The 20,044-nt window shown below is 35.8% G+C and overlaps 1 protein-coding gene across 5 annotated transcripts in view; it reads right to left on the bottom strand.

The window, feature by feature from the left end:
• MED13L (mediator complex subunit 13L) overlaps positions 1-20,044 on the bottom strand; it is a 280,536-nt gene that overhangs the window by 128,310 nt on the left and 132,182 nt on the right. For all 5 annotated transcript variants that reach the window (XM_055550352.1, XM_055550351.1, XM_055550353.1 and 2 more), the window contains one exon: positions 7,889-7,973. In XM_055550352.1, the coding sequence (XP_055406327.1) occupies positions 7,889-7,973 (85 nt within the window). The remainder of the gene's footprint in view (positions 1-7,888; positions 7,974-20,044) is intronic.

Below are 20,044 nucleotides of genomic sequence, written 5' to 3'. Positions count from 1 at the left end.
CCTAACCTGAAAAGCCCATTCTACAATAGTTTCGAACATTTAGTGTCTGATCCCACTCTCTAACCACACAAATAATAGTAATACATTTATATTTAAAATTTAAAGTCTTAATCCTTTCCCAGTCCTAAAAATATTAATAAATATTTTAGGTCTAAAGCCTTAGGTCTAAAGCCTCATCTTTCTACTTGTTTTAAAGAACTCTACACTGCAGCAATTCAATAAAATGAGAATTTATTAGTCATTTCCTGCTCTAATTACATTTATTACCCCAGGGCCCTCAAGGTTGCAGTGTTACATCACCATTTCTTCAACTAAGGCTGTACTACTCACTATCCTCTACTGAATGTATTTATCATTTTGAAATATATTTATCATTTTGAATTACCATGTCCAAGGACCTTGCTCATCTGCCCTCTGATAATCACCTCTACTGGATCACAATACCATAGGGTATTGAAAGCTACTAATTTACAAATGCAATGTTTTTTTTATCATATAATTCTAATCCTCTCCATGTTATTTTTAATGTCCTTTTCCAAATTGAGTATCTTCACTTAAAATACCAACTCTTGGCAAACTTAGAAGCGCCAGACCAAAGGCAATTTTACAGCTGTGTTATAAACTTCCATGGGGGGAATATGCCAACAACCATTAAAAAAGCAGCACCAATGGATGACTCGGAAGAGCCATTATGTTTTACAAAAATCAAATACCCACAGATTAAAGTCTCCCTAAGTAAGCATGGGGGCTTCCCAGGTGGCTCAGTGGCAAAGAATCCTCCTGCCCATGCAGGAGACTCAGCTTTGACCCCTTAGTCGGGAAGATCCCCTGGAGAAGGAAATGGCAACCCACTCCAGTATTCTTGCCTGGACAGTTCCATGGACAGAGAAGCATGGTGGGCTGCAGTCCATGGGATCAAAACAGAGTCGGATATGGTTTAGTGACTAAACACCACCAAGAAGTAAGCGTGGACTAGACAGAGCACAATGGCATCAAAAGACCCATGTAATCTTCAACTGTGTGCAAACCAATGATCTGCATTTTAGAGGAGGGAAGGGGGCGGGATGGGGGTGGGGAAGAGGGGAGAAAACCCAAAAAAAACCCTTTCCATCAAAATCAGCTGTGTTTAATTCTAAAAGCTTAAGAAAATTAAAATTAAAGTATACTACCACATATACCCACACATAATTGCAATTTGACAGCATCATGGCAGGATTTTAAGTATGTCTTCAAAGCTACAAAAGCAAGATTTTCCTAAGTCCCATATATGGTGCAAATCACTGAGGCAATAATAAAAACTCTGGGTGATATGAACTACACACATTTCCTGAATTTGTTTTAAAAGCTTTTCAATCAAATGCTTCACTTCATTTAAACAGTTACTTGGGAAGGTATGGTACATTATGGAAACTAGACAAATTATAAGAGCAACAGCCATTATATCTGTAATATTAAAAATGCCAAAATGAAGAAACGTCTGAAAAAAGACTACAAGTTTTTGTTTTCCAAAATTTATTCACAGCTAAAGTACTTTAGTACTTTTCTATGAATGAGGAGTGTGAGACAACCTAAACCTAAAATACAAAGTGTAACCTTTGACAAGTTCATTAGAAATACATACAGAAACCCTTATGAAGTGGCAAAGACTGATTAAGAACAGTTTGAAACAGAGCATTACTTTAAAAGAGAGTGAGCAGGCACAAAAAGGTGAGGTACAGTGGAGTCAAGTCAAACTGGCAGAGATTCTATAGGAATAAAAAAAATTAATGGTATTTTATTATTCTAGTCATTTTGCCAAAAGGGATAACTGCACATTAAGAAAACAAGCAGCACACTTTCTCAGAAAGGAGGAAAAATAACAATGATTGTATGATATAAAACTTAGAAGGCCTACATACTTTCAGGTACTGAAATTGACTCAGAAATCACAGGTGAAGAAAATACCAAAAGAAGCCAACATGGTCAAAGGTTTTAAAAACATGTACACATACACCAATAGTTGTGTTTCAGAAACGTATCTGGTTTTAGTAATATAACTAGCACCTGTTTGGAGGATAATTCTTGGAGAAGAGCTTAATTAAGAGACATGGTAGACTGTATCCTTTTCCCAGTATGTGCTACCCTTTCCTTTCCACTGACATCAAGCTTGGCCGTGGGACTTTGATACCTCTCAGTGATAGTTAATACTTTCTCACTCACTGACTTTAAGCTTGGTGGTAAATGTCCTAGTCAATGAAATATAAGCAGAAATGCCATGTACCACTTCTGAACAGAGGCTTCAATGGTCTATTACGTATTTTGCCATTGCTCTTTGCTCTTTACCAGGAGTCTTTGACAAGGGGTGCCCCAACCGTATAATTCCTGCCTGGAGGGAAGAGGATACAAAGAAGGGCTGTAGTAAACGACTCACAATGGACAAGAAGCGTGAGCAAAAAATGAACTTCAACTGTCAGAAGCCAGTAAGGCTTTCAGATCTTTCGTTACTGCAGTGTAACTGAGTCTAACCTGATTGACTGAAGTTGTTGCTGCTGTTGTTCAGTTACTGAGTTATGTCTGACTCCGTGCAACCCCATGGACTGCAGCACACCAGGCTTCCCTGTATTTCACCATCTCCTAGAGTTTTGCTCAGATTGACTAGAGAGGCCACTGCAATACTTCATGAAACACCCGTGAAGTCTTAAATTAGGCCAGTAGCAATACAAAATGAAGAGAATTGGACTGACTAGAGGAAAACCTAAAAGGCTGAAGGAAAGGATGAGGATATATATAGTAAAAAATATATAAGGATATATAGTAAAGAACCACAAACAGAAAAAATAATTAACTCTGTGTGTGCACGCTAAATTGCTTCAGTCACGCCTGACTCTTTGCGACGCTATGGAATGTAGCCTGCCAGGCTCCTCTGCACATGGAATTCTCCAGGCAAGAATACTAGAGTGGGTTGCCATGCCCTCCTCCACGGGATCTTCCCGACTCAGGGGTTGAACCTGTGTGTCCTGTGATTCCTGCATCACAGGCAGATTCTTTACCACTGAGCCACCGGGGAAGCTCCAAATTAACTCAGGGGACCAAGCTAGTGAACAGGCCACTACAGGGAAGCTGGACTGATGAATTATATACAACCCTCAATGAACAGAATCAAGATCATGAAAAGAAAATTACAGGGATACAGATTTCTACTCAGCATAAGAAACTTTGTAACAGTGAGTACTCAGAAGATAAAAAGAATTCCCTTGGGCAGCGAGGCTCACATAATCACAAGTACTCAAGGAAAGGACAGATGACCACATTAACAAGGATATTATAGAATGGAATTCCATAATTAGCTGGGTAAATAGACTATTAATGTTGTGTCCAACTGTAGCAACAGTAACATCAATACTTCTGTTAGCTAATATTAATAGCAGTTAACCATTTATTGAGCTCTTTTAACAAGAAAGTTACTGTGCTGAGGAAACCAGCCCTTCACCCTTTTATAGGTAAGGAATAGGAATTCAGGTGACTTAAATCGTCTGCCCATGTCATATATAATTGGCAAAGCCAAGACCCAAAATATCTGAAGACAGGCAAGAGATGGACTTTGAGAAATGGGTGCCATTGGAAAGACATATAAAATTTCAGATATGTTAGCTCCTGTCTGACGCCTTGATGGAAAATGCTCTACAGTAAGCAGTAGTGAGGTGGGTTTTGTTTTTTTTTTCTGTTTGTCTTTTTTAATACAGATGACACAGGCCAAATATATACAACATACTGTATGCAAATACAGAAAAGTTACAGGAGAAATGAGTAAATGAAAGATTTACTCAAGAGTAAATGAAAAATATTTGAAGTCAAATTACCTTAGAATTTAAAATCTAAGGAGTTCCCTGGTGGTCTAATGCTTAGGATTTAGTACTTTCACTATTGTGGCTGGATTCAATCCCTGGTAGGGTAAATGAGATCTCACAGACTGTGCAGCACAGCCCAAAAAAAAAAAAAAAAAAAAAAAAGATTAAGAAAATCTCTACATAGTATCACTCTAGTATTATCTAAGCACTTATCAACAGTAACAAGGAATGAACTGATCTCACTCTATGTGAAGTTTACAATGGGACCTTAATATCTGTAATGAAATTATGTTTTATGCATCACTGCGGTGACCCATCATTCTGTACATACTAGCAACCATATAGAAGATCCATTTATATGACTACTGCTAAGCTGTGACAGCTTCTCAAAATAGTTAATGGAATTACTTTTTAATTAAACAGTTTTGTATGTTAAAAAAATTAAGAGAAGAAATAAATTGTAGGAGCTTTGTTAAAATGCAAACTGAAGGGAAAAAATGGTTCAGGAAGCACAAGTACCCTTCAAGTGATACATTCTTTGATGATGCATTTCAATAACTTCAGTTTTGGCTTTCATGCTAGAAACTCTAAACATACTCAACCTGGGAAACAAGTCAATCTTATCTCAATAGAAATGGAGAGACAATCTCATCAAAACAGAAAGTCAATCTTCTCTAAATAGAAATGGAGCCCTGGTGGTCTAGTGGCTAGGACTCCATGTTCCCAATGCAGGGGGCCAGGGTTCAACCCAGATGCAGCAACTAAAGAGTTTTGTGTGCCTGCCGCAAAGACTTGTTGAATAAACAACTTAAAAAAAAAAAAAAGATGTAACAGAAAATTGTTCAGAATAAGATAGTGAACTGTATTTCAACAAATTTAGGTTGTAAAGAGAGAAGTAAGTTACAGCAAGTGGTCTAAGCTATGAGAAGAACAAAAGGGCAAGTATGTATTGGCCAACCCAGCTTCTGCTGACAATGAATAAAGACAGCTAAAAACAACCATGCAAAATGCTTCCCTGTCTCATGAGTAGGGTAATTTTCATTCACAGAGCACAGTTAAAGTTTGATGAAAAGAGAACATTATTTTAAAGGACAAAAAACTATTACAAATTTTCAAAAGAATCTCAACTCATCCATTCTAATAGTAGGAAGGGAGCCAAACAGCATAATTATTCATTATTTTCTCAAAGAAACACTGTTTTCTTTGCTTCAAAATAAACTTATATTAGGATCCAAATCAAAATATGCCAAATAATACTTTATGGGGAAAAGGAATTAAAAATTACTGAAAACAGGTCACGTATTAAGTGGAAGGCATCATATACATTATCTAACAAAAAGTCAAAATGCATAGTTCAGTTCAGTTCAGTCGCTCAGTCATGTCTGACTCTTTGCAACCCCATGAACTGCAGCACGCCAGGACTCCCTGTCCATCACCAACTCCTGGAGTTCACTCAAACTCATGTCCATAAAGTCAGTGATGCCATCCAGCCATCTCATCCTCTGTTGTCCCCCTTTCCTCCTGCCCCCAATCCCTCTCAGCATCAGAGTCTTTCCCAATGAGTCAACTCTTCGCATGAGGTGGCCAAAGTACTGGAGTTTCATCCTCTATTTAATTTAAAGGGAATTAACTAAGACTTAAGAGAGGTCAAGGCAACTGTCCAAGTAACAAACCCTGAAACCAAACCAAGATCTAACCCAAATTTCTTCAGAACTCAAGCTTTATTACGTCATACTGCATATGACACAATTAAGTTTCTTATAAAATAAGGAAGTTATTTCAAACTGACCTAGACTACATTTTCTAAGCAGTTATATTGTAGCACTATAACCCTAGATAATAGCTGAGATAAAAACAAAGGTACTAAAACGCCCTTTCAGTTTTGATCACCTAAAAGAACTATATATAAACTCGGGGAAAGAAATACAAAGTTTTTCCCATAGAAATTCTTAAATAGCCCATTCTTTCTCTTCTCTCTCTCCCCTTAAAACACCATCCAGAGCCTGGGACATACTCTTACATGGAAGTAAAGAAGTGCTCAAATGAGGAGGACAGGTCAAAAAACCACAGGAGCCATCACGAAGGGACTTCCCCCAGACAAATCCAGAAGAACTTACACATCAAATTAAATGATAATAATAAACTATAATTCATTGAATAACCAGGAACCCCTTTTTTTCCAAAATTATAAAGATAAAAAGATTAAGTGAGACAGATAAATGCATAAATCTATGGAAGAAACTGAAAATCTTTTCCTTACAAAAGAATGCCAACTAAATAAAAATAGAAGGAATGGTACATTTGAAAATTAACATCAGAGTCACATAGTAATAAATGATATACAAGAACCACCAATAAAGCTTAAACAAGTGATTTAGATTTTGATAACGAAAAGGAACATTACACAATTGTATCTGATCACACGAAATGCTGGGATGGATGGCTCACAAGCTGGAATCAAGACCGCCGGGATATATATCAACAACTTCAGATATGCACATGATACCATTTTAATGGCAGAAAGTTACAGGAGAGTGAAAAAGATGGCTTAAAACTCAAGATTAAAAAACAAAGATGATGGAATCTGGTCCCATCACTTCATGGCAAACAGATAGGGAAAAAGAGGAAACAGGGTCAGATTTCATTTTCTTGGGCTCAGAAATCACTGCAGACAATGACTGCAGCCATGAAATTAAAAGACTCTTGCTCCTTGGAAGAACAGCTAAGACAAACCTAGACAGTGTATTAAAAAGCAGACATCACTTTGCCAACAAAGATCTGTATAGTCCAAGCTGTGGTTTTTCCAGTAGCCATGTATGGATGTGAGAGTTGGACCATAAAGAAGACTGAATACCCAAGAATTGATGTTTTCCAACTGTGGTGCTGGAGAAGGCTCTTGAGAGTCCCTTGGACTGCAAGGAGATCCAACCAGTCAAACCTAAAGGAAATCAACCCTGAATATTCACTGGAAGGAATGGTGCTGAAGCTGAAACTCCAATACTTTGGCCACCTGATACGAAGAACCAACTCACTGGAGAAGAACGTGGCAGTGGGAAAGACTGAGGGCAATGGGAGAAGGGGGCGGCAGAGGATGACATGGGTGGATGGCATCACTGACTTGATGGACATGAGTCTGAGCAAACTCAAGGAGACAGTGAAGGACAGAGAATCCTAGCATACTTTCAGGGGGTTGCAAATAGTCGGACACGACTTAGCAAGTGAACAACAATAACATTGGATCTGGCCACAAATTACTTATTAATTTCAAAGACAGAAATAAGGATCATAGTTAACAAGTCCTTTTCTATGGTGTCACTACTGAAAAAGTATACAGTAAATCTAATCATGAGGAAAATATCTCAAATTGAGAGACATTATATAAAACATATGGCCTGAATCCATCCAAATGTCAATGATGACCCCAAGGGGAAAAAAAAAGGAAAAGTTAAGGAACTCTTCCAGATTTTAAAATGACCTCAGAACTAAATATAATGAATGATTAAGGGCTAATCTTGGGGAGGCATGTGGGAGAGAGGTTAAGCTAAAAAGAACATAACTGGGACAGATGATAACAGCTGAGTTGAACTACAGATTAGATAATGGTATTTTATCAATGTTATATTTCCTATGGGCTTACATGAGAGGATGTCCTTGTCCTTAGGAAATGTATGCCTAAATACTTCAGAGTTATAAAAAATGAATCTCAACTGTGCAAATGACGTTTCAGGGAATAAATCTGAATGCACTCATGTGCACGTACAACACACACTGAGTGCAAAGTTGGGGGTGGGTGAGAGGGTGAGGAATCACATGAAATATAAAGCAAATTGGGCAAAAGAGAAACTGTAAGTGAATCTATGTAAAAGGATATATGGAGTTCTCTGGGCTATTTCTAAAAATTCCATAAGTCTGAAATTATATCAATATTTAAAAAAACCGAGAAGTTTATATAAAATTTCATAAAGTTGTATGTGAAATGTTTTGAGAGCTACAGGAACCTTCTGAGTATCTAGCATTACACTAGGGTGTCAAAACCACCATGCTGCCGCTCCTTCTCTTACCTTTCTAACAGATTGTGGATCGCTTTGAAGAGCAGCGTCCGACATTCATAGGAAAGGCCATTTTCCCAGAGTCCTTCTTCCACAACTGAAAACAAAACAAAACAAAGCAAAACAAAAAAATGAACCAGTAAGCAGGGCATCCAAATAAAAATAAAAGAAACTTTAAAAATATTTTTCTAAAGCAAAGTTAATGAGTTAATTTAAGTAGATGAACTTACATTGAAACAGAAAATAAGTTCAATCCTTGCCAAAAGTCATAAAATACTTATGTACAGAGGGAATAATGTCTCAATTTTAAAGTTACTGAAACATGGGCATGGCACATCCCCCTCACACAAAGGTCTTACCAACCTGCCTCTGCAAAGTCTGAAACCATCCAAAAATCTCAAATTACTCTTTCTACCTAATAGTGTCTCAAAGATTAATTTTACTGAGGTTCTACTTAAAATAACAAAATGGCACAGATTAATACAAAGGTAATCATGCGTATTTTCAGAGAGAAAACCAAAAAAGAAAATCCAAAAAAAAGGGACATTACACCAATTTCTCTAAATGTTTTGAAAGCAGGTATCTGAATAGGATTTTTAAAACATGGTTTTAGGGAGAATGTCAGAAAATTAAATCTTACTATAACATCAAATTCATTTCCTGAACTCATAATTTCATTAATGTTTAACATTTGGCGAAGTTTTAATATGTTTAATATTTGCCTTTGAAATATGCTGCAGGATCACTTGAAGAGCCGCAAGGACCTTTAACACCAGAGAATCCAACAGACCAACAATATACCTCATGCATTCCTAACATTCTTTTCATATGTAAAAACTATAAAATGCCTGAGAGAAGATAGCTAATTTTCTTCTAAATTACATTAGTTCATTTCAACACAGCAAAATATTCAAAGGATGCAGACAACATTTGCAGATGAAAATTTTCCTCTCCCTTTTTAACATGCTGTCTTGACAAAAGTACTCACCGGAGAAAATTGTAACAGAATTAAAACACATGTTAAATCCACAATGTACTTTTCATGCATTTACCGCACCAACTATCTTTCAAATTGCATCTCCTCATTCTCCAATTAGAATTTGAAAAAGTATACTTACATTTGGGGGTTTTTCTCTATAGGACTTTTTTTTTAAATGATAAAACTGTATAAATATTTCTTTTCTTGGGATGTCAGGTAATTTTTTTATCTTCCTATGTAGCTTATCATGACCTACCGAATTTTTCCAAATTAACCTCTGACAAGAGACATTTTATATTATTTCTAACTAGATAAATGGAAATAAAAGTACAGCAAATAAACATTCCCCCTAGCAACAGACTATCTCTGCTCAGGACAAAACATCCAAATGTTTTCTACAGTCCTGTAAAGGCATCATGAATCTCTACTTTGACACATTCATCTTTGGGGTTGAGCTTTTCTGAGTGAGAAAGCAAGCTAATATATTTCAATGAAAGGAACACCCCATATTAATTTGCTCTTCTTTCCTAACATAAGCTAAAAATTCCTAAAACTTAATAACAAAGCCCAGCTCTTCTGAATTACTCTTCAAAGCAGTCACTGGTTTCAGCTTTTTCTATAGTCTTTAGTGCCACAAAGAGTGTTGATGATGCAGTATTTATGAAAAAAGTATCCTATTCGTCCTTCCAAGATTTTCTTCCAAGTTGGTGGCACCTATTCTGCACATTAAAAACACAGGAACTTTTATAATTAAAACCTTCACACATACTTTAGTGTAGAATAATAGGCCTCAAATAAATTCCAACACCAAATTATCAACAGTGTCATTTGCTTCAACCACACTGCTTTCCTTTTTCTCTTTTTTCCTTGATATATTTTTGAAGTACACCCCACTCCAAAGTACTTCAGTATATATAAAATTTGAATCTAAACAAGGTCTATCAATTGCCTGTGAAGTTGTATCTCTTAAGACTCCTTAATCTCAACATCTCATCTCCTTTTTTCAAACATGGCATTTATTTATTGAAGAAACCAAGTTAGTTGTTTTATAGAATACCTTGCATTCACATCTGATTGTTTCCTCATCATATTCTTTAATGATGGCACTACTTTGATCTTAACAGAAGATGTCAAAGGAAAGCTCTCAGACAACAAGCAGAGCTCTATTTCTTCCTCAAAAGATCCTCAAATACTTTGTTAACTGAAATGTGGAAGGGTTATAGCTGTCTGGTCATGCACTGTGGAATACTAAACAAGTTTTTGCATGCCAACTACATCACTGTGCTATGATGCACAGTGATCTTATCCTGATTTCAAGAATTTTTAAAATAGGCCTTAGAAATTTTTCTTCGAAAAAAATGTTAGAAGAGCAATTACAGCACACCTACACCTAACATCATACTGTTAAAACACTGAGTGTTTCTCCTAATATAAAAAACAAAGCAAGGCTGTCTGCTCTGATCAGTCTTCTTCCACTTTACAGTGGAAGTCTCAGCCAGTACAAGAGAGTAAGTACCAGGCATACTAACTGCAACAGAAGAAATGATCTTTATACAGATGACATGACTATTAGAAAATCCTAAAGGATCAACAAAGAAGAGCTACTAGAACCAAAACTGAGTTTAAGTTAGTTAAGGTCAACAGACACAAAATAATCATATTTCTATACAATACAATGAATAATTAGAAATTTTTAATAATTTGAGTACTATTTACAATAGCACCAAATCCCATGAAATTCTTAGGTATAAATCTTATAATTGGGAGACTAACACTACCTAACTTTCAGGTTAACTATAAAGCTAGAATAAATAAGACAATATGGTACTACAGAGAGGACAGATATACATACAGATCAACAGAACAGAAGTCAGTCCAGATATAGACCCACAAATATACCGTCAACTGATTTCCAACACAGCTTGCAAAGGCAGTTCTGTGAAGAAAACAGTCTTTTCAACAGATGATGCTAGGATTAATGAATATCCCGATACAAAAAAATTGAGCCTCAAACCCTACCTCACACCATATAGAAAACCTCAAAATGGATCATAAAACAAAATGCAAAACCTAAAACTATAAAACTGTGAAAATATAGGAGAAACCTAAGATATCACCCATTAGAATGGCTTGAAAGAAAAACTGCAAATCCTAAGTGCTAGTGAGCATATAGGTAACTAGAACTGTCCTATACTGCTAATGGAAATGCAATATTAGTAAAGTCACTTTGCAAAAGCGGACTGGCAATTTTTCAGAAGTTAAACATATGCTTTATATACAGCTTAGTAATATCCCTCCTAAGTATATATGCACGTGGAATAAGAACTTAGGTTTACATGAAAAACTGTAGCAATTTTTTTTGCCCCCATAGTTGACAAAAACTAGAAACTACCCAAATGCCTCTCAACTGGGGAATGGTCAAACAGTGGAAAATCCATACACCGAGATACCATTCAGAAATAAAATGAACTACTGATACACCTAAAACATGAACGAATGTCATTCAAGTGTTAGCTGCTCAGTCGTGTCTGACTCTTTGTGACCCCATGGACTATAGCCCGCCAGGCTCTTCTGTCCATGTAATTCTTCAGGCAAGAATACTGGAGTGGGTTGCCATTTCCTACTCCATCTGATACACCTAAAACATGAATGACTGTCATTAAGCTAAATGGAGAAAGTCACACTTAAAAGGCCACATGCCATATGATTTCACTGGGTGACATTCTTGCAAAGGCAAACTTGAGGTAACGTGAACCGCTCAGTGGTTTCCAGGGATGGGGTGGTGAGAGGAGGCCTCATAACATAAGGACATGAGAAAGTGGGGCAAGGGGCATGGAGGTTGGGTTGGGGGTGTTTCTGGAATATGCTTATATTGATTTTTAAAATACATTTTTAGTGTTGAAAATGAGAACAGAGTGTGAATTAAAAGAACTCCTACTCTAAATATGTATTCTAAGCATAATTGTTTTTATTCAAAGGATTGTGTCTATTTGATTAACCTAAATTATTAAAAGCAAAAAACAGTTGTAAACAAAGAGAGACCACAGACCCAACCACAGTAGTCCTCCCAAACAACATAATATACTATTATCTATAGTATGTACTCTATGTTAATAACTATAAATAATACAAAGAGAGAGTCTCTTTCCTGGCTCAGTCCAAAAAGAATCTGCCTGCAGTGTAGGAGACTTGGGTTTGATTCCTGGATCGTGAAGATCCTCTAGAGAAGGAAATGGCAACCCACTCCAGTATTCTTGCCTGGAGAATCCCATGGACAGAGAGGCCTGGCCGACTACAGTCCATGGGGAAGCAAGAGACGGACACAACTTAGCAATTAACCCACCATCATACCAAGAGAAGAAAATAATTCAGAAAGATGCTTTTGCTTTTTAAATATTAAAAATATGAAAAAGTATCTTTATTAATATTATTAATTAATTAAATTTTCATGTCTCCCTCATACAGTATAACAAAATTTAGGAACAAATGTAATAAAATAACAGGGAAGAAAGTAATAACATGAAATAAAACAGATCCCTCCACATTAAGCTCTTGTTTAAGAAATGTATACTAAAGCTGAAACAATAATAGAAAATTATGAATTATCCTATAAGTTAACCAGTAAATTTTTAAATATAAGTCAGTAAAGGTAATTAAAATGGATACAGTGTTTGAACTTCATATAAACATTTAAGTTTCATAAGTCATATGATTTATTGCAGATTTCAAAGCAGTCAATAATTTACTAGAAGTCAGCAACTGTGATCAAAGATTAACCACTGTAATAAAAACCATCAATATAAGCTATGGGTTTAAGGATAATGCATTAATATACTAACCCTTTTAATTAACTATTTATATATACCCAATAAACTTGTAGAAAGGAACATTAAGTCAGAACATGCTTTATTTCTATCAATTTCACATACAGAATTTTCAGAAATACAAGAGTGATCAATCTCTAAAACTCCAAAAGAAGCAAAATCTAGAATGACATTTTTGGAGTCTGGTAATAGATATTTGGCCAATAATCACTGGCCAACCGTTCTTGGCTATAAATCAGGAATGCTCTCAAAAATCAAACAGACTTTGAAAACCACTGTGAGGCAAAATTACTTTAAATACTTTTCAAATCTGCTATTGAATGCTGAAAGTCTTTTCTTTTAAAACACTAACAGGAAAGCAAAATAACTTAAACAGTCAAGGTTAGTTTTCTATTCAGAAAACAATCTTTCTCATTTAATTGAGGCTTCATGTACCCAGTGTGAACCAAGCACTCCATCAGTGCATGCAGATGCAGGGGAAGGGTCCTCTTTTCACAACACTGAGACAGAGTGAAAGGACACGCAGCGTTCCTTTTTCTCACTCAATACCTGACTTCTCCCCATCACTGCAAGCTGCTTACTACATGAACTCTGGCTGGGAACAAAGATGGTCAGTCACCCCTAACAGGAGACGAAAATGCTGATTCTCCTACAAGTGGGACAAGGATCCGTAAGCTAAATGCTAGGTGCTCCTACACCATAATCTTGACCCTAGATCTTGGGACACAAAAGGGAGTGGATAGAAAGAACTTTCTGTCAGCACTAAAAACAGAGGCTGCAAGATTAAGTTTCCTGAGGTACTGTAGCATCAAGGGCTTGGTGGTGATAACATAGTTTTCTCAGACCACATATTCAGCTCTGATCCTAAAAGACAATACTCAGTATTCTCTTACCCAACTCCTCTTCTTAGTTTGCAGCTAAAAACACTGACCAATATACTTTATTCTAATCTTCATTTGAGAAAACTAAGGCTTAAAAAATAAACTTCCTGATGGTCACATAATAAATTAAAAAATCTGGTGTTAAATGTATCTATACTCAACAGGACTTCCCTGGTGGCTCAGACGGTAAAGCATCTGCAGGAGACCCGGATTCAATCCCTGGGACGGGAAGATCTCCTGGAGAAGGAAATGGTAACCCACTCCAGTATTCTTGCCTGGTGGGCTACAAACCACGGAGTCACAAAGAGTTGGACACGACTGAGTGACTTCACTTTCACACTCAACAGCTAATGGGATCAAATCATTTTGTATCTACTTTTATAAACAACCAAGTATACAACTTATTCCATTAATTAAACTCCTGAAGGGAAGCAATTTATTTTCGTAACTGCACTGACTAGGACATCTCAGATATTCATAAACCTGTTTTAAATTGACTTGTTAGTATGTGTGTACACATCTTTCAAATTTCATTGGAATTCGTTTCAATCTAAAATCTTCTTATATCTAACAAAGAGGATTAGCAGCAAAGATGGGATTCAAATCCAAGTTTTCTGACTAATGCCCAATGCTCTTTCTACTATTACACCACACTTCTCCATAAGTTTTTTTTGTTAAACTGCCCCACCCCAGCTTTTATTCTCATGCCAAGTAGAAAGGCAAACTTCACACTTAAATTTCCCCTTGGATCCATAATTTGCACCTTAAATTAATGTTTTCTAAATAACTGTAAAGTAACCTTTTCAAAGGTTAAGCAAAACTGAAAGTGTTTCTGCAATCTATTTGTACAGATCCATGATAAAGTCAAAGAAAATCACAGATTTTTTAAATTAATATATCTGACACACCCTCCACCCAAGGTAAAATTTAAACCAGTACTTCATTTATTTTATATTGTGATTTTCCAAAAAGTATTCTTTTTTTGAGGGGGGGCGGTGGGGGCGCTGGCAGACGGAGGAGTTAAAAAGTAGCTAGTGTAGGTTAAGATGCTATAAATGACATGAGGTGCATTTACTACTTAATTCTCTATTTCCCTTCCAATTGGACTGAGAAGAAAAGCCAACTGCCAAGAAGTTTTACAAGAAGGTAGGCAGATGCTAGGCCCTATCCTTAAGAAACCTACAATCTCCCCAGGGCACACTGTCTTCATCTTAAAAAAAAAAAAAAAAAAAAAAGCCTAATTCTTTTGATCTTTCAAGTTTCAACTTAAAATGCTTATTAACTCCTTAAGAATATAAATTATCAAGAAGACTGTCTCTACAGAATACATTTACTCTATATAATGGAAATTTGTTTCTAAAACTTTGTTAACAGTCTCAGGAAATAAAAGCAACAAAAGAAGTAAAATGAATGCACCAAAAATGAATGGCAAAACTCAACCAAAATACATTCCTAAATTAAAACATGCTCTTGATGTTTCGTGGTCGATTAAAGCCAGACTGAAACTGAAAAATAAAATTAAGTACAACCATAACTGCCTACTTACAAAGACAATTTTGGCACTAAAGTTATCTAACTTAAATTGCAAAAGCTATAATCAGAATTTGTTCAAATGGCTGTTACTTAACCTTTTTTAATATACTAATCCTCATAATCCAATATTTAAACTGTAAAACTATTATATAAATGTTTTCTTTTAGTGGAGAGACAGTGTTTTAGAAGCAAAAATTTAAATAGCAGTAATCACTGCTTAGCTCACAAATATTTTTTTTAAATCATCACAAATTGTACTACAAATTCTTTCAACTTTGCTAAACATGGTTCCTTGCAGAATTAATAAGCTTCTTTGAAAGAAAAATCATATAAAACGTTCAGGGGGAAAAAAGTCAATACGGCAAAATATCAAAGCAGCATATACTTCAATGATTTTGTGTTTCCCAGCAGAGATCACGGAAAGATATCTCTTCCAATTCGACAAATGAAACTGACATACTTTACTTGAAGGGGGAAAAATGGGAGGAGGGAGAATGGAATAGGGTAAGGGAGGAGCATAAAAACTGTGAAACCTTCAAGAAATTCAAGCTCATGCTTTTAGAATTCAGGTCACCCTGCCTTATACAGTTTAAAAGTAGAATTACTTTCAAAGAATACATATTTCCTCAGAGCTATGATACATATTTCCTTTTAATGTATCATATTGCAGCAACAGCTGAAATGAACGTCTAGACATCAAAAACACTTCTTACTCCCACCTACTGCTTTTTTACCTCAGGCATCAAAACTAATGAAACCTATTATCCAGAACATTGAGTTCAGTAACCACATTGGCCACTGCAAATACCGGAGGGGGGAGGGGCACTTTCCAGGGATGGCACTCCTGATTCAGCCATTAAAATTACTGAAAATCAAATTGTGCGCCAAACTCCAGAAATACAAACAGATTAAAGCAAGGCACATGAAACGAGAAGATTATTTCCCAGTTAGATTTCAGAGGCAAAATGATAAACATAATACAGCTCTGAATCCAGAATTTATAATTTTCGCACCGTCTTTGTGGTCAAACCTTTATCTGCAATACATAAAAAAGCCCGCTAGATGTTTTTTTGTTTCTCTTTTTTTTTTTAATTAAATCTACTACCTAGGAATTATACTTAGCAAACATAATAACATTTAACAATTTATCATTTATCCATTTAAAGGGTTGCAATAAATATTTTCAAGATAAATAGATGGAGATTTTTGAAGTATCTGCTGTTTCTTTTTCTAAATTGGGGTAGAGCTGATTTACAGTGTCTTCTTAAAACTGACTTATAAAAAAACTGAGTAACAAAGTAGCATAATGCTACATTAATTCTGAAATATAGCACAATACCCATAAAAAATCCAATTACATACAACACTATTGATTGATCACAGTTATGCTGCCATCGATTGCCTTGTAAAATCTATATTTGAAGTCATTAATAACTAAATGGACTGACTTATTACTTATATAAAATTCAACCCACCTAGAGCTCTGATTTCCCTGAATTGTTCATGGATGTAGAATACTTGCTATCACTTAACAAATCTATGTTGAAATGGATTTTAACTTTCCCAATGTCAATTAATCAATCAAATAAGAATTTGAGATATATGGTACATATCAAAATGGTCCATTTGTTTCGACCTATTTGCCACTTTACATGATGACAAACACTGACAAAATTCATCAGACAGAAGCACAGCTGTAATTAAAAATTTTAACAGTATAATGTCTAACTAAGGAATCTCTAACAGCATGAGTTCTCTGCCAGTTGCAGGATAACCAGAATTTTAATGACGGTTTCTACACACCACTGAAGCAGTTGAGACATGACCTAAGTTAGCATTTCAATGGATCACAGGACTCCATGTAAAGCCACTAAACTTTAAATTGAAGGAGACCATAAAACTAAATTTCTAGATCAATTGAACAAGACCTTCAAAAAACAACTGCTACAGAAAACAGTCAGGCTGCTGTGCTACTTTAATAGCTACACAATGAAAAAAAATCTTGCACAATGGCTGTTACTGACTTCGAAGAACTAAACTTGCCCCCATTTTTTACTCCTTTCAAAGATTTTTAACTAATTATTAATTTTTATCCTTTCAAGCTATTAATATGCTCTTAATTTTATAATACACATAAACAAACAAAGGCCTAGAGGAACAGCCACTGAAATTAATAGAATAATTATTATTTTCTTTTTTACCTCTTTGTGTATGTTAGCATTCTTCTTTAATGAACATGTTACTTTTAAAAAGAGACATATCTGAAATAGATTTTTTAAATGTCTACTGTTGTTTATTAAAGAGCAGTATATTTAAAAAAAAAAAAAAAAGCTACATGCTCATAAATTACAAGAAAGGTAACATCCTCAGGACAGGAATCGCCACAAGATAAATTAAATTTTGAAAAAGGAAAATCAGACATATGATTCAGTTAGAATATACATTTAAATCCATCAATACTGCAAAACGAACATTTTATAAACTTTCTCTAAGACAATGACTTTAATGAAGATGACTCAACTATTGATTTCAACATTGGCAAAACTGAGCAGTAAAAATTAAAAATATTTCCTTCCACTCTTCAGAAACAACCTGATTTGAAACACAAACACACACCCACCCCCACCAGACTGCACGAGCGCGCGCACACACACCCACCCACCCACCCACCCACACACACACACACACCAGACTGCTACTAAAATTTTAACAGAGCAAGTCTCCAAATTGCCTTTTACACTAAAGCTCAAACAGTTGTCTGTCACTGCTATTACAGTGAGTAATCCTTGCAGCTGTAAGTGTTTGAAAGGCAGCTGTCTCATTGGCATTCTCTCCCCACCCCCACTCATCCAGCATTTCTGTTCTTGCTACAATAATCTTAAAGAGCATTTTACAGGAGGCTTAGCCCTGGCTGAGGGCACTCTACGGCGTGACCGAGAGAACATGGAAACACGATTCATTAGACACGCCTGGAGTGATAACAATGGTGCTGCTTCTTGCTGCCTTTCATTTCGTACATCAGGCTGAGACTAATGCATTCTCGTTACACAACAAGCACATTTATAGACAGGAAAAAACTGTAATCACCTTTGATTAAGAGACAGCATATTTTTCCTATATGAGCCGCCAGCCATACTGACAGCGTAATTATTTTTTAACTGACAGGTTAAAATAGCAAATGTAGCAAAAATAACATCTGCCCAAAAGAGACAGAGAGATGACTACTATAAAGACTTCATACACAAAGGTTTCTTAGACCAGGCTCAGTGCCATACTCTTGAGAACTGATGGGTACCTGGGCTTATATTTAAGCTACACAGTCTATGAGAAATAGAACAGGCCATTTAAGCAATCTCAATCTATACACCCAATTCTTTATAGGTAAAAATTACAGAATTTCGTTGGTCACTTTATCTGTAATTATTACTGACCTCCTTTCTACTTCTTTCACCACAGTACTACAAAATTCAACAGTACTATTAATCTTCTTCTCATTTTCCATTATACAAAATAATTTATCCTTTTACATAAAATGCTAGCCCAAAACAGAAAATCTGCTTTCTATCCAACTGTAACATCAAAAAAGTGTAATTCTGATTAAAAACAGGGATATAGAATAATTATTTTCTATCACCCAGCTTCCTCAATCACTGCACCCAATAAAGGTTTGAATTGTACATACAAAAGAATATAAAAGACCTAATTTAAACTGAAAAAAGTCGTAAACCACATTACATTGACAATATGTAAAGTCAATTTTCTTACAAGATTTCTTACTTCTTCACATACCCATTCACTTGCAGTCTTTTGTGGTTCATGCATATATGTTGCTTACTTATTACTTATGGGGAGCTTGGTAGTTTAAATATTTATTAGCCAGAAATTAAAAGATTATACATTAAACAAAAATATTGCAAAGTATTTTTTCAAGGTTAGCAGACTGCATAATTAAGCATTTTTTAAAAGATGTTTAGTTTCTCTTTTAAGCTTTCTATAATACACCTCTATTTTACACTAAGAATGTGCTACAAAACTACCAAAACAATTTGTACATGTGAACATTTGCTAAAACATTAAGGAACCAAAAGTGAGCATATAACTGAAAAGGTCTGGTTCACAAAACTTTTGAGTTCTAAAAACAGCTTTAAAAAAAAAAAAAAAAGGTTGTGTAGAGCAAATGAGTTTTTGTAAAGCAGTAAAATGTTTAAGTAATGTTTAGCTGCTGGATTATAGGTTTGCTGACCTGTGCCTCTACCACACCAAGCTAGAAACTAGGAAATATGCTGTTCATCTTTGATGTGTCTGTAAGAGGACCACTGAACTCTAACATTTAAACACAGTGTGCTTTGAAGAGAAGTCTGATGTGCATCAGAGTATATCAGAATTACATAAGTTTAAAAATTTTATCATCTGGAATAAAATAACATCTACTACAGAAGGTAACAATCATACAATTTCTATTCTACAGGTGCCCAAGTCTCGTCTCTCTTATTTTGGTCTCTCTTAATTATTTTTAAAAAATCAGTATAAATGAATTCTTACTTTAATAAATAACCTGCTGTTTTACATTGGAGAAGGCAATGGCACCCCAGTCCAGTACTCTTGCCTGGAAAATCCCATGGACGGAGGGGCCTGGTGGGCTGCAGTCCATGGGGTCGCTAGGAGTTGGACACGACTGAGCGACTTCACTTTCATGCATTGGAGAATGAAATGGCAACCCACTCCAGTGTTCTTGCCTGGAGAATCCCAGGGACGGGGGAGCCTGGTGGGCTGCTGTCTATGGGGTCGCACAGAGTCGGACACGACTGAAGCTACTTAGCAGCAGCAGCTGTTTTACATATACATTTCCATTATATTAATCTGGCTCTTAGAAGGATCTCAAATCATTATTTTCACTTTTAAAAGCAGGCCCGTGTAAGTCTGCCCTGAAGTCTTCAAAGTTAGTTTATGC

This window comes from Bubalus kerabau, chromosome 16 (assembly GCF_029407905.1).
Source record: "Bubalus kerabau isolate K-KA32 ecotype Philippines breed swamp buffalo chromosome 16, PCC_UOA_SB_1v2, whole genome shotgun sequence".
Lineage (NCBI taxonomy): Eukaryota > Metazoa > Chordata > Mammalia > Artiodactyla > Bovidae > Bubalus > Bubalus kerabau.
This window is presented reverse-complemented; position numbering and strand designations above follow the sequence as displayed.